The sequence below is a fragment of the Crocuta crocuta genome, unplaced genomic scaffold, assembly GCF_008692635.1.
Source record: "Crocuta crocuta isolate KB4526 unplaced genomic scaffold, BGI_CrCroc_1.0 scaffold127, whole genome shotgun sequence".
Classification (NCBI taxonomy): Eukaryota; Metazoa; Chordata; class Mammalia; order Carnivora; family Hyaenidae; genus Crocuta; species Crocuta crocuta.
In genome coordinates, this window is record NW_027532008.1 from 3,753,683 (window position 1) to 3,768,939 (window position 15,257).

Sequence of the window (15,257 nt, forward strand, 5' to 3'; positions counted from 1 at the left end):
CAGATGCCATCTGTGCCCTCCAGGTCCCCTGTGCCCCGCCCCCGAACATGACAGCTCATTCCCGAAACTCACCCGGCCATTCATACCTCTGCACCTTTGCACATGCTGTTCCTTCTGTTTAGAAAGTCCTTTCCCTCCTCATGGCTTGGTGAACTCTTCCTCATCCTGTAAGGCTCTAGACAAGTGGACTTTAGGCAGAGAGTTTCTGTAGGCAATCAGTACCCCCGTGTCCCCACTGCACCACGTGCAGTTGAAATCATGGTCTTGGGTCAGACCCCTTGGGTTTGAATCCTGGTTTTGCGATGTGTAGGAGTCAGGAATTATTTCAACAATGCTGTGTAATTGCATTTTTGTGTAATTGCCTAAACATTGCAGGGGGCTTATAACAAGCCTTTCTTTTTCTCACTCATTGGCAAAGGGAGGGAATAAACAACTAAACTAGAGTAATAGTTGACATTTGTTGAGCAAACACTGTGTGTCAGTCAGTGTGACTACTTCATATGGGTTATTTCATTTACTCCTCATGCCAACCCTATATGGAGGGTTTTGGCCTGTTTTAGAATGGATGAACTAGATGTCCAGAGAGGGTACATAACTTGCCTGAGGGAAGGGGCAGAGCTAAGGTGTGAACGCAGGCAGGATACATTCATGTGTGTCACTGTTTTGCCGCCCCCAGTGAATAGATGCCTTTGTTCTGGGGAAAAGATAAGAATGTGTTCCGGACAGTTCAGGCCCCACATCCTTTCTCTTACTTTGCTTGTGCTGAAGCCCTTCCTGGTGGTCTCCTAGCTCAGAGCCTGACTTCTGAGGCCCTTTGACTCTTCAGGCCCGCCCAGGAAGCTGGTCTCCCTGGACACCCTATTCCTCTAATGGCCGAACCTGATGCCTGGGAAGGCAGCTGGACGATGCATAGGTTACTGGATAGGTTCCCCACTCCCCTCTCCTAGGGTCTGGATGCAAAGGATTACAGGGCTTTGGGCTCTGGGAGCAAGGGAGGCCCTGGGCCTCCCCCAGGTGCCTGAGCTGTGGGAGGGCATGAAGGGAGGTGGCCTTGGTGGCCTTGGAGCTGCTCCCACTGTGCCTGGCCTGGAAAAGGAGTTGAGGACAGCAGGGTAGGGAAGGAATGTCCTGGATCCACAGCTTCACTCCTTGTTACCAGTACTGTGTACCAGATAAGACCTAGGCTGGGATCCAGGCCTGCCACTAGGCAACTGGGTGGCCTTGGGCAGGTAGCATCTTCTGGAACAAGTTTCCTCATCCCCAGAATGAGGTAATGAAAGAACACCCTTGTGGGCTTATAGTGCGAGTAAGGGGCTTTGCATCGGGCGTGGCACTTGGCAAGTACTCCGTAACTGATCACTGTTCCTTTTTTAAATTATTTTGATCATTCGGCTCTCAAACATCCATAGCCAAGTGTCATGGTCAAGTGCCTTTTCTTCCGCAACCACATCTCCAGATCCATTTCTCAGAGCCCAAGTATATTGGGAGCTATGTGACCTGGAATACATAATTTCTGTCCACTGGGCCTCAGTTTTTCTATCCATAAAATGGAGGTCATCACAGTCAATTTGTAGGAATGCATGGGGCTAAATGAGATAATATAACAGTCCCATGTGCCCTTTCTGATCCTCAGTTTCCCAATTTGTAGAATGGGTTAATAAGAGTTATCTGGATCAAAGGAAATAGTTATGGCAACTAGTTAGCATATGGCTCTCAGCGCATGGCAAGAGCTTAATAGCTGTAGCATTAAAAACATGTCCAGTACAGAGCAGGTGTTCCCAAACTGGAAGCTGAGTCTAAGTTACCTTCCAATTTTCAGTTTTTATTCACTATGATAGAGTATATTCCATCATATAGAATATAATTTCTGGGGTGCCTGAGGGGCTCAGTGGGTTAAGTGTCTGACTTAGGCTCAAGTCATAATCTCATGGTTTATGAATCTGAGCCCCGCATTGGGCTTTGCACTGACAGTACGGATCCTGCTTGGGATTCTCTCTCTCTCTCTCTCTCTCTCTGCCCTTCCCCCTCCCCAAATAAATAAACCTTAGAATATAATTTCCATAATGTTCTTACTTGTTCATTTCCTATACCCTGCCTGTTCTAAACGATGGGATCTTCTGTGCTATTTTTTCTATCCGCATGGGTGACAGATTTCACTAAATCGTAGGGTTTGGGTTTGTCTGAACCTGTTGAAGTAAAGACCTGTTGCATCTTATTACATTATGATTATATATGTTTTGTTATAATATAATAAGGAAATATACATTCCTCTAGTACTCACTAGAATTCACTAGTTGACAAAGAACCTTCATACCCACTGTTTTATTAGTTCTCCTAACAACCTGTCGGGTATTATTTCCATTTTTTTAAAAAATATTTTTAATTTATTTCTAGGAGAGAGAGAGAGAGAGAGAGACAGCGTGAGCAGGGGAGGGTCAGAGTGAGAGGGAGTCACAGACTGAAACAGGCTCCAGGCTCTGAGCTGGCAGTCAGCACAGAGCCCGACGCGGGGCTCGAACCCACGAACCGTGAGATCATGACCTAAGCGAAAGTCGGACACTCAACCGACTAAGTCACCCAGGCGCCCCTATTATTTCCATTTTAAAGGTAATAAACTTGAGGCTGAGGACAGAGAGACTTGCCCAAGGTCAAACGGCCAGTTAGGGGTAGCACCAGGATGTGGATCCTGTCACCACACCCAGGCCCCCTGCAGTCCCTCTGAATGGATTCAAAACTCCCTGAGAGCAGAGCGGTGTCCCTCCTTAGACTGTTGTCCCCTTTCTGCTCTGTATCCATCAGGCGATGTGCACCCCAGATGGGGGGGTGGGGGTGTCTCCCACTCTGTCTTGTCATCGCTGCTCCGGTATTTGCTGAGGGCCTCCTCTATGCAGGGATCCCTCACCCTTCGGGTGCTCTCCCTTCTGCGGGGAGATGTTACACTAGGGAGTAGAAAGTGGGTGTTTTAATAGGGGTTCAAACACCAGGCCTGGGGCTGGCCCACCAGGGGAAGCTGCCCACGGAGAGAGGCGAGGTGGGAACTTAAATTAAGACAGGGGTGCAGAGGCGGGGGTGGGGCCCCCAGGCAGAGACACGAAGCCGGCGAAGGCTAGGCCCATCTCGACCAGAAACAGCCCAGTGAGCGGTGGCATGTGTGGATCCTACTGGCTTCGGGGCTGGGCGGCGGGCTCTCGCTGGAAGCGTCCGCGCTCCTGCTACAACGGGCCCGGCGCCCGCCGGGCAGCCCCCGCCCCGGGCCGGGAGCTGGCGGTTCAAGACCGCGGAAGTGGGATCCGCTCAGCGGGAGCCTCCGCAGCGCCACCGCCCTGCCGGGGACTTGGGCAACTTCTGCTGTCCGGGCCTCGGTCTCCGCGTCTTTCTGGACGATAACCGGAGGAACTCCCGGGCCTGCGCGGTCGCGGGTGTGGGGAGCCCCCCGGCCGCTGCGAGNTGGAGTCGGAGCACCCCCGGGACAAGGGTGGGAGGATGCTGCGGGACCAGCTGCAAGGAGCACCACTGAGGGCGTGGGCTGCGCGGAGGGCCGGCCCGGGCGGGCGGTGGTGGAGAGGCTGGGGGCTCGCTGCTCCCCCTGCCGGGGGAGGGGGATCCTGGGAGACTCCAGGGGCAGAACGTGCAGGAGTACCTAGAACAGGGTGATGTGAGGGGGTCCCACTTGGGGGGCGCCCAGGCCGGTTGGGTGTCAGGAAAACATGGAGGTTTCTGGACCCAGTGAGGGGAGGGAGGGAGCCCCACACCACCCATAGCACTTGCTTCAAGCCTGCAGGCTTTGAGGACCCCCTGCCCAGAGGTTTCCTGGGGGCAGCCCATTCAGGCCTGGCCTGAGTAGGGGGGCCTGGTCAGGCCACCGCTGGTGAGTTTGAAGGTTTGATGGATTCCTAGAGCCTGGCTGCACCTTGATGGATGGCCCATGACCTTCTGTTTAGCTCCTATGGAAGAGGGTCCCAGCCTCACAACCAGGGGCTTGTGGCACCTCTGAGGCTCTTGGTGACAGGCTGTCCCTCTCCAGCCTCAGTTTCCCTAACCAGTGGAGCCCTTGCTGGCCAGTGGTGAAAGTTCTGTCCTTTTTCCACCACTTGTGCTGGGTGACTGTAGCCAGCTCACTCAACGTGTCTGGGCTTGCTTTCCTGTTAGAGATTCTTCCTTGTCCTCGGAGCATTTGTGAGTCTGAGTTCCACAGAAGAATTCCTCTGAGTTATTTATTCTATCCCGATCACAAATGGAGGCCCCAAGTGCGGTTACAAAAACCAAAAATAATATCCGTTCGGTGTTGGAAGAAACAGAAGGACTTTCTTTAAACACATTCTGCCGAGTCCGGGAATTTGGTTTATATTGGAGGAGGTGACCCGGATGGTCGGAGATCGGGAGGCCATCCAGGGATAAAAACTTTGCTTGTGTAATCTGTGGCCACCCACCAGGTGCCTGGAGGTTGACCACAATGGATGAAGGGCTGGAGCACTGGCTTTGGAGTCGGATGATGCCCCCTGTGATCCTGCCTCCTGGGCCATGATGCCAGTTTACCTGGAGGTTATGGGTTGCTTTGAGGGAGAAGTGAAATGTGTGTGAAAGTTCCTTGAAAACAGGAAGCCACTGTAAATTGCTGTTAGTACCTCATCTTATTCATATTTTGGGCTCGTATATGGTATTGGCCTTGTCAGAACCCCTCAAGGAACCTCTAAGTCCTGTTTAATGCAGATGAGGCCTTACTATCTTATGTATGTATGTATGTATGTATTTTTTTTAATGTTTTATTTATTTGTTAGGAGAGAGAGAGAGAGAGACAGCGTGAGCAGGGGAGGGTCAGAGAGAGAGGGAGTCACAGACTGAAACAGGCTCCAGGCTCTGAGCTGGCAGTCAGCACAGAGCCCGATGCGGGGCCCGAACCCGCGAACCGCGAGATCATGACCTAAGCGAAAGTCAGACGCTTAACCGACTAAGCCACCCAGGCGCCCCAATGTATGTATGTATTTTTAAGTAGGTTCCACACCCAGCGTGAGGTTGAGCTCATGATCCTGAGAGCAAGAGTTTTGTGTTCTAACTTCTGAGCCAGCCAGGCTTTCCTCTCTGCCTTACTATTATTTTTATCTGAGGTTAGACTTTGTCTTCTAAGGCAAGATAAAGTTGCCTGGAGGGAGTGTGCTGAAGAATGGGGGCCCAGGCAAGCAACAATGAATGTTTTACAAGCCGAGGTGGAGGCAACAGAGAAAGTTGAATTATAACCAACGAATACTCATGATAGTTAGGTGGGTTTTTTGTTTTTTTGGTTTTTTTTTAGTTAGGCTGTTAAGCTCCAAGAAAGCAGGGTATTAATACCATTAGTTCCTACTCTTAGGTGTCAATTAGCTGGGCTATTCCAGAAGGGAAGTGTTTTAATTGCTTTGTTCACTGCCAAAGCTCCAGCACCGGCATATAGAGGGCCTAAAACAAATATTGGAATGTCTCAGGGCCTGAAGGGACCTTTGAGGTAACTGATAAATTCACTCTCCCCTTTGACCTCGGGAGAAACAGGGCCAAAAGGGGAATGGACTTGTCCAAGGTCACACAGGGAGTAAGTGGCTGAGCCAGGACTAGAATCCAACAAAAGCAGCGGAGCCATGCTGTGCCAGAGCTAACGTCTGGCATCAGTACCTTTGTTTTGCTTTCACCAGAGCCCAAGGTGATTATTATCCTTTGATTATAAATGAGGAAATAGGCTCAGAGAGGTTAAAGGACTTTAGCAAAATCACACAGCTGGTAAGTTTCAGACTTGACATCCTATCCCCACATAAAAACGGGGACATGGCTTCACTTGAAATAGTCTGTGGGAGTGGTAGGTGCCCTCGTTGGGGCATCAGCTCCCTCCAATTCTGCATGGTCACCACCTGGGTGGCTTCTCTCAGGGCTGGATTTTCCTGGGCCCGTGGGGGTTTCGTTTGTGTGGGTGACCCTGCCAGTGCAGGGAGGCTGTCTGCTTCATTAAGCATGTGGCCCAGCCCTGTTGCGTTTTGCCTGCCGTGTGCGCTAACATCTCCGGGATGGGTATAACCCGGGGCTCTCCCGCTTCAGAGCCCCTTTACTACCCCATCCCGACAACCCGGTCTTCTGTTTTGCCCACAGGTGCTTAGGGGACTTTTTGACCATGTGTATCAGACCAGGAGGAACAGGGGCAAGCCTTGGCTGATGAGTTAGGTGAGGAGATTGACCTTGTATTTAAGAAAAGGACAATGGAGGTGGGAGGGCGGAGGAAGACAGAGCTTCTCGGATTGACAGGAGCTCCCACTTGAGCCCTGGAGATCTCAGTTCTGAGGCTCGGCCAATCCAGAAGCTTCCCAAACCTGTGACACATGCCCTGGCCAGATTTCATGCCTTTTGGGTCACTGCTAGCAGGGTCTACCCCCTTTACCCTCCCACTGGGCGGATGGGGCAGCCAAAGTGGCCACCCTTTCCCTGGCAGTTTCATTTCCCAGCCACCTCTCTTGGGTCTGTGCACAAGTGCAAATCTTCAGGGCTCTGTGAAGCCACAGGGGTTACTCTGAATGGTCTGTGCTGGGGAGAATTTAATTATTAAATAAGGTCAGTGTCTCCAGAAGTTCAAACTCCAGCCAAATTTCCCTGGTCCTTACATGCATCCACATAGAAAGGTAAATATTTCAAGGGACAAGGTTAACTGAAGCCCCCAAGTCCAGTGGAACCGGCTCTTGATGGCTAAAAGAAGACAGTTTTTTAGAGGCTACCAAGCGAATCTCTCAGGCTGGGGTATTTCAAATATCACTACTATTAATAATAATTAGTTACAACTACTAATAATTAATAATGGCAGCAATCATTTATCGAGTTGCTAAACTGTGCTACAAGTTTGTTCTGATAAGTTTAATCTTTATAAGCAATCTGTGCAGTAGATAATATTATAATCCTCACGAGGGACTAGGGATCAGAGACGGTGAGTCACTTGTCTTAGATCACACAGCTAGTATGTTATGGAAGCAGGCATCAGACCTGCTTTGTCTGAATCTGAAGTCTGTCTCCTTCCTGAGCCCTTATTGTGTCTGCTTTCTCCTTTAGTCCTAACTTCTTTCCATTATGATTCCTGGTGAGTAGGGGACAGAAGCCAGTCAAGATTGCCAGACACCCATCAACCAGGCCCTGGACCACCTGTTCTCAGCCCAGCTTTGCCCTCCTTGCTGTGTGATCTCCGGTAAGTCACGACTTTCTGTAACCGGCCCTGGGCTTCCCTATATGTTTCATGTGGAGATTAATGCTGAACTTCTTCTGCAGCCACTGCCTGGCTAGGAGGGCAGTGTTGAGCCCAGATTTGGCCAACTCAGGGAAAGGTATTAGGAGGGGGAGGGAGAGGTGGAGGTTGTCCTTAGCCCCACCCTCTGGTGACATCACACAAGACAACCTCCAATCCCTGGAAGCCCCGCCCTTAGTGACCCTCACCTGTGGAAGTACCACCCGGTGCTTGGCATCTGGCGATTTTGCCCAGTCCCACAGCAGAAGCCATCGGGCCCCCCCAGGCTCAGGAAAAATCCCTAGGTAACCTGGGCTTGGAGGGGGGCCAGGGAGGGGGCCCTGAAACAGGCAGGGCCTGGCAGCCTGGTGGGCAGATGACTCAGGATCCCCTGCGGGTGGCCTCTGGATATTTCCCCCTCATCCTTCCAGCTCTTGCTGGCCCCCTGCACCTGCTCCTTTCCCCTGGATTCAGGGGCTCCATTCCCTGGAGTGAGGAGATGGGAACGAATTCTAAAAACAGACCTGTTCAGATGGAATGGGGCTGCTGGGCGAAGTCTAAAGGAAGTAAGGAGCAGGGTCTCTTTATCCCAGTATGTAGCCTCTGGGGTCTGTGCTTAGGGCCCACTGTGTCTGGTGGAGGAGGGGGTCCCTGATGGAGCTATCTCCTGCTGAGGAGGGGGCTGTGAGCCAGGGCTTCATTGGCATAGGGCTGGTGGGCAGCTTGGCAATGTGGGGAGACTGAGGTCTCTTAGATGTGTGTGAGTTGCTGGACGACTAAGGAAATAATGTATGGGAAAGGCTTTGGCTGCCTGCGTTAGACCATTATTTTCCAAAGTAGGATGAAGATTCGTATGACAGAAGGCAAGACAGCAGCAGAGTGGCTAAGAGTACCTGGACTTGACAGAGAGCTGGGTCCAAATTCTGGCTTCTCTGTGTGTGTGTGTGTGTGTGTGTGTGCGCGCGCGCGCGCGCATGCACGTACGCACATGCGCGCGTATGCATGTTCCTCCCTTGGGGAAGGAGTTCCTAACCTCTCTGAATTTCACTATCCTCAACAACACAATGGGCATGATAATACCTATCTCAAAAGGCTCGCTATGAGAATTAATTGTAACAAGGTTGTAAAGACTGAGCACATGGTAAGCACTACATTTCAGCTGGCTTGGTAATATAATTATTACGAGGACAGGAATCCTTGGTCAGGTAGTCTTGGCAAATGTACATTCAACAGAGGGAAGCTGGCTTCTTTGCTATCGGTCTTCTCAGAGACTTTAATAGGCTGTTATGCCTTGGGAAGTTCTAAGGGTGGGATATGGAGCCTTGGACTGTATTGAATGGATCACAGGGATCCAGAAACTAGGCCACCATCACCCATTATCATTCCCTGGTTTTTTCCCTTGAGCTGGAATGGAAACCTTGCTGGATTGGGCACGGATGGGGAAGGCCCTTCTGTCTCTGGGCTCTTGTTTTCTCAGTGTGAAACAAGGCTCCTGCATGAGAGGCTTTTGGAGGCCTTCTCTCGCTCCCCAAGGTTCTGAGTTGGGAAGCCAAAGAGGTAGACAGGGGTGAAGGCTGAAGCCCAGTCTTTTGAGGAGGAGAGGGCCTCCGTTGCTGCTTCCACCACTAGCACTTCTGTGCTCTGGACGGAAGTGGCCAGCGAGGCTGTCTGAAGAACAGGAAGTGGAGTAACTCCTCGTGCAGTAACTATTTAATTCCTGTTTCCTCATTGGGCCAGGAGAGACCAGAGCTGACTTGATAAGTATAATGTGGGAGGAGCTTGGGGATGGAAGTCAGGCCAGGGTGAGGAGGCTGATGGGCTGGGGGCTTGTCTTGATGCTGCCTTTGCATGGCAAGCTCCCTGCATTCACTTGGACTGTGTACAAATTATCAGGGGACTTTTGGGGGTGATCGTGGTGCTGCTGGCGGCAGAAACATCAGTGCTTCATCCTGCCTGGACCTCCTTGCCTGTTACAGTGACTGGTGCAAAGCTAGTTGCAATCAATGCCTGATAAAAAGTGGATGGGGCGCGTGGGTGGCTCAGTCAGTTGAGTGTCCAACTCTTGATTTGGGCTCAAGTTGTGGTCTCATGGGACCGAGCCTCATGTGGGACCGAGCCTCATGTCAGGCTCCACACTCAGTATGGAGCCTGCTTGGGATTCTCTCTCTCCCTCTCTCTCTGCTCCTCCCCTGCTCTCTCTCTCTCTCTCTCTCTCAAAATAAATAAATAGAAAAAAGAAAGAAAGAAAGGTGGATGGAAAACCAGAATGCTGAGTCCAATAAGCTTGTTAGAGAGAATTTGAGGGGTGAGAGTTGTCTGGCACGCGCTAATTTTGATTTAATGAATGACACAGTGAATACTGTTAAGCCTGACTTAAGTAACTGGTTCCAGGCCAAGCTGTATGTAGGGTATATAATTAGGGAACGATGAATAATTTGCCACCATGTCTTGCAAAGCAGAGTTTAGGGTAGTGGTTAAGATTGCAAACTGAGTTCAGATCGTGCCTCTGCCACTTCCTAGCTAGGTGGAGGCGGGGGGAGGGGTGGGGGTGAGGTCCTTAACTTCTCCATGCCTCAGTTCCTTATCTGAAAAATGGGAATAATGATAGTATCTACTTACAGGATATTAAGAAGCATTAATGAATCAATTATACATAAGGTGCTTGAGACATGTCCAGCACAGAGCAAGTACTGTGAGCATTTGCTATGATTTGCTTTCATCTCAACAACTCTACCATACTATGAGGTTCCTGGGGGAGGGGGGAAGGGATCAAATCTTTTCCCTCTCTGCCCTCCCCTGGACTGAGCACAGGATCTCAGGTAGAGGAGGGGCTCAGTGTTTGCTAAATGAACAAATGGATGGATGAATGGATATGTTATGTGCTACATTGTATAACCTGTGCAGGGGAAGTGGGAGGAGGGCAGTAAGGAGGTCCCTTGGGGGTGGCAGTGTGAACTGGCCCTAAAGCATTTCACTGGAGGGAATGGAAGTTGGCACGGGGTGTGCTGTTTGGGTTAGGTGGGGAATGAGGGTAGGAGTGGGGTCTTGAATGCCAGGCTGAGCAGTTAGATTTGATTTCTTTGGAATTAGCAACCATGGATGGGAGTGGACTAGCTGGAGGAGGGATCTTTTGAGGGGAGGTGTGGCTGAGAGGAAGGGCTGTTTTTATAGATCAGTTGTTACTGGGGACTTTTAGGGGGAAAACAGTGGTGTGTGTGTGTGTGTGTGTGTGTGTGTGTTTTAGTTGGAGACTTAAAGGATATGGAATGTTACAGGGATGCTGGTTATGTTCTTTGATTCAACAAACACCGAGTGCCAGCTACCTGCTAAGCACCGGGGGTCCACAAAATAATGATGCAAACTGCCTAGGCTTAGTGAGCTCACATCAACAATTTTAATGCCCATGGGAAATGTCATCCTAGTGAAAGCATGGGTATCTTATGGTAGGTGGTCAAGTAGAGAGGTCATCATCAGAGGTTCAGAGGGCCAGGGAAAGTATCACAGAAGACATGGGTTTTGTGGGATGATTAGGAGTTTGCCACGTAGGCAAGATGAGGGAAATGTCTCAGGGAGAGGGAACCGCTAGTGTAGACCTAAGGACATGTGGGAAACAGCAGGCCCAGGGGTGTGGTGAGGCTGTGGCTGGATGTCAAGTGCACTGTGGTTGAGCAGTGAGGCTGGGAAAAGTAGCAGGGGCCAGGTCACGGAGGGTGATGGAGGGCCAGTGGGAGACCCTGGTCACTCTGAAGGGGCTCAAGGTAGAGGCAGCGGGTCTGTCAGCAAGGTCATTGTCACCACCAGGTGAACACGGATGGCAGCACGAACCCAGGAGAAAACAACAGGGGCTGCTGTGTGGAGCCTGGGCTGGAATGGAAATGGCTGAGGTAGTGAGCCTCCTTAATTCATTCCTCAGAAGTTTACTGAGCGCCTACTACATGCCAGGCCCCGTTCTAGGCACTCGGGATACATCAGGGAGCAGAACAGTCATGGGGTCCTCGCTAAGCTAGCTCTTCCTTAGGATGACTCCTCTCTTCTGAAACTCAGTGTGGGGACAAGGGGGCGGGAAGGAGGGACTGAGAACTGGGCTTCGGAGCCTCCCCGCTGCTGCTGGTGGCATGGTCCAGGCGCGAGGACACCCGTCCCCTGACTTTGCCCTGGCCTCTCTCCCAGCTCCCTGACTGGCCCACGGCCATGGCTGCGGTGGTGGCCCAGAAGCTCGTCCATCTCCTGCCCAGTTGGCGGCAGGCCCACCAGGAGCCTCAGCCATCCGAGCAGCCAGAGCCTGTGTTCACAGTGGACCGCGCCCAGGTGCCACCCCTCTTCTGGAAGCCGTACATCTATGTGGGCTACCGGCCGCTGCATCAGACCTGGTGCTTCTACTTCCGCACGCTGTTCCGGCAGCACAATGAGGCGGTGAACGTGTGGACCCACCTGCTGGCGGCCCTGGTGCTGCTGCTGCGGCTGGCCGTCTTCGCGGGGACCGTGGACTTCTGGGGAGACCCGCACGCCCTGCCCCTCTTCATCATCATCCTTGCCTCCTTCACCTACCTCTTCTTCAGCGCCCTGGCTCACCTCCTGCAGGCCAAGTCCGAATTCTGGCATTACAGTTTCTTCTTCCTGGACTACGTGGGCGTGGCAGTGTACCAGTTCGGCAGCGCCCTGGTGCACTTCTACTACGCCATCGAGCCTGCCTGGCACGCGCAGGTGCAGACCGTCTTCCTGCCCCTGGCCGCCTTTCTCGCCTGGCTTTCTTGCACCGGCTCCTGCTACAGCAAGTACATCCAGAACCCTGGCCTGCTGGGCCGCACTTGCCAGGAGGTGCCCTCGGCGCTGGCCTACGCGCTGGACATCAGCCCCGTGGTGCACCGCATCCTGGTGTCCCCTGACCCTGCTGCAGACGACCCGGCTGTCCTCTACCACAAGTGCCAGGTGGTCTTCTTCCTTCTGGCCGCCGCCTTCTTCTCCTCCTGCGTGCCCGAGCGCTGGTTTCCCGGCAGCTGCCATGTCTTTGGCCAGGGCCACCAGCTCTTCCACGTCTTCCTGGTGCTGTGCATGCTGGCTCAGCTGGAGGCTGTGGCCCTGGACTACGAGGCCCGGCGGCCCATCTATGAGCCTCTGCACACCCGCTGGCCCCACAACTTCTCCGGCCTCTTCCTGCTCACCGTGGGCAGCAGCGTCCTGACTGTGCTCGTCCTGAGCCAGCTGGTCCGGCGCAAGCTCAACTGGAAGACCCAGTGAATGGGGGTGGCAGCTGGGAGGGAGGGAGGTGTAGGGGGTGCCTGGGGGTCAGGGCTTGGCTCCAGATGGGAACAAGCCCTGGTAAAGTTGCTTGTGTCTGGCCTGTGGTGACTTTCTGGGAATGCCTCAGCTGCCAAGGTGGTAGCGGCCGGTCCTTTGGGGATTTGGGGGTTGGCGGGGAGCTGCTGGGGCTCACCCCTGGGCCTGCCCCCCCTCCCTGCCCTGGGAGAGAAAAAGAGATAAAAATGGGGGCCACGCTGGTTTGCCTTCCCCCATTGCCTCTCACTGAGGATGAGGATCAGGGGGTCAGCTGCGCCCGCGACCTTGGTTTGGAGCTTCTAGATTTTCTGAGAGGGGGTGAAAGTGGAATTTAGGCCAGAGTCTGCTTTGATCTGAGAGGCAGAAGAGGCCGGAGCAAGCCCCCTCTACCCCGATTTCACTGGTGGTTAGGAAAGGGGGGGGGGGCTCCAAATGTGTGCAGCCTCCCTGTACCATTCCTTGACCTCCAGCCTGGAGTTTTAGAGTTCCGGGAAGTCCCCAAAGGTAGAAGATTGTGCCAGGTGGAAATGGAAGTGCCCCGTCCCTTCAGTCAGCCCCCCACACAGTGAGCCCCAGCCTTTCCAGCTCTGGCCTTGATGTCCTGCACATCCTGTCCCCAGCCTCTCTTCTGGTTTCCTTGATCATGGTTCAGGTATGCGTCCAGTGTTTCCTGGGCCGCTGCTCACAGGCAGGCTACCAGTGGCCTGTGGACCAATGCAGGAGTATAAAAGCTTTACTATCAGAATGACTTGTCAGGGGAGGCGCTGAGGAAGGAATAATCAGAGCTGCCTGTGACCCTCAAGGTCTTGGGTTGGGAAGGGTGAATAGGAGTTTGCAGATGGAGTGCATTCCTGGTAGAGGAAGCCTATACAGAGGCCAAAGAGGTATGGAAGGAGGAGTTCAGTGGGGATGGACTTAGGGGTGGTCTGGACTCTGATGAAATAAAGTGACTGTAATGACACCAGCCTCTTTGCTTTTTGTCTCCTCTCCCAGGAACCCCCATGGACCTGCTCACTGTGTTGAGGGTGTTTTCCAGGGGAAGCTGGGGTCCCCGGGGGTGGAAATGGGGAGGAGGAAGGCAGTTCCTGTTTTATCTTTCCCTGGGGATGGGGGCCCTATACACTATATATATGAACTTTCTCTTTTTGGCAGGGAAGGGAGGGCATTTTATTACTAAATGTGTTAAGAATTTTAAAAAATTTATTTATTTTTGAAAGAGAGAGAAAGAGACAGAATGGAAGCAGGGGAGGGGCAGAGAGAGACACACACACACACAGAATCCGAAGCAGGCTCCAGGCTCTGAGCTGTCAGCACAGAGCCTGATGCAGGGCTTGAACTCAGAAACCGTGAGATCATGACCTGAGCCGAAGTCTGACGCTTAACTGACTGAGCCACCCAGGTGCCCCTATTACTAGATATGTTTTATTTTTTATTTTATTTTATTTTTTTACTAGATATGTTTTAGAAGATAAAGGAACAAATCCCACTTTATTATGTGACTGGGTCTCCTTCAATCAAGGAGGATTTTATATGTACAGTGAAGGAAAACTAAGAAGTACAGATAAGAAAAAAAAAACCAAATGAATAAGAAATATCATTCTCCTGATACACACACACACACACACACACAGTGGATATATGATATCCTACTACATATGCATATATAACTTATGTATACATATATAAAGAACATCTGTGGGGACTGTGATTAGGGACAGAAGGATGAGTGCGAGGCTAACACTTCTGCATTTCTGAGGGGCTTTCAGAATTTGCAAAGTACTTTCACAAATGTTACCCCACTTCATCGTCTTTAAAATCCAAGGTCACACATAAGCTGTGAAGGCAGGACTGGGAGCTAGCTCTGGCAGCTGGCAGTCCTGGGACTCCAAACTTTTAGCCTTCATTTTTCTTAACATTTTTTCTTTCTTTTTTATTATTATTATTATTTTTAGTATTTATTCATTTTTGAGAGACAGAGCATGAGCAGGGAAGGGGCAGACAGAGGAGACACAGCATCTGAAGCAGGGTCCAGGCTCTGCGCTGTCAGCACAGAGCCCGAGGCGGGGCTTGAACCCACAAACCGCCAGATCAAGACACGAGCGGAAGTCAGGCGCTTAACCGACTGAGCCACCCAGGCGCCCCTTTCTTAACATTTTCTAAATCCTCTCCCATGTGGTTTCATAGTTATACTTAGATCTTTTTTTTTTTAATTTCAAAAGTAATTCATAGACTCGAGTGTATGGTTAACACTTAGGGTGGCTCAGTCCATTAAGCGCAGTGGGACTAGGGCTCAGGTCATGATTTCACAGATGGTGAGTTCGAGCCCCCCATCAGGCTCTATGAGGACGGCTCAGAGCCTAGAGCCTGCTTCATATTCTGTATTTCCCCTCTCTCTCTGCCCCTCCCCTGCTCGCTCACTCGGTTAAGAATAAAGAGACATCAAAAAAGTTTTTTTTAGGGGCACCTGGGTGGCTCAGTCGGTTGAACGTCCGACTTCGGCTCAGGTCATGATCTCACAGTTCGTGGGTCCGAGCCCCGCGTCGGGCTCTGCTGACAGCCAGCTCAGAGCCTGGAGCCTGTTTCAGATTCTGTGTCTCCTCTCTCTGAACCTCCCCTGCTCACACTGTCTCTCTCAGAAACAAATAAAACATTAAAAAAAGGTTTTTTTTAAGTGCAACTAATTTAGCAAAAAGAAATGCACGTTCTGTATGCAATGGCGCGAACACGTTGACACAGCATAGTCACGCGAAAGCGA

At 51.7% G+C, this 15,257-nt stretch overlaps 1 protein-coding gene and 1 non-coding gene across 12 annotated transcripts in view; one reads left to right on the forward strand and one right to left on the reverse strand.

Annotated features, from left to right (window-relative positions):
* Positions 1–13,466, forward strand: part of PAQR7 (progestin and adipoQ receptor family member 7) — an 18,166-nt gene extending 4,700 nt beyond the window's left edge. Inside the window, exons 1-5 of one of the 11 annotated variants that reach the window (XM_077775722.1) lie at positions 3,316–3,419; positions 4,434–6,183; positions 7,093–7,189; positions 11,027–11,109; positions 11,396–13,466. In XM_077775722.1, coding sequence (XP_077631848.1) covers positions 11,095–11,109; positions 11,396–12,463 — 1,083 coding nt within the window. In that variant the 5' untranslated portion in view covers positions 3,316–3,419; positions 4,434–6,183; positions 7,093–7,189; positions 11,027–11,094 and the 3' untranslated portion in view covers positions 12,464–13,466. Of the gene's footprint in view, positions 1–3,315; positions 3,420–3,459; positions 6,184–7,056; positions 7,190–7,474; positions 7,531–11,026; positions 11,110–11,395 lie in introns of those variants that run through there. The other 10 variants (XM_077775727.1, XM_077775724.1, XM_077775723.1 and 7 more) reach the window with 10 other exon arrangements.
* A 1,088-nt stretch (positions 13,467–14,554) lies between these two features.
* On the reverse strand, positions 14,555–14,639 carry TRNAG-UCC (transfer RNA glycine (anticodon UCC)). The gene is given in 2 exon segments: positions 14,555–14,591; positions 14,603–14,639. It is a non-coding gene; the product is annotated as a tRNA-Gly (tRNA).
* Between the last annotated feature and the right edge of the window lie 618 nt (positions 14,640–15,257).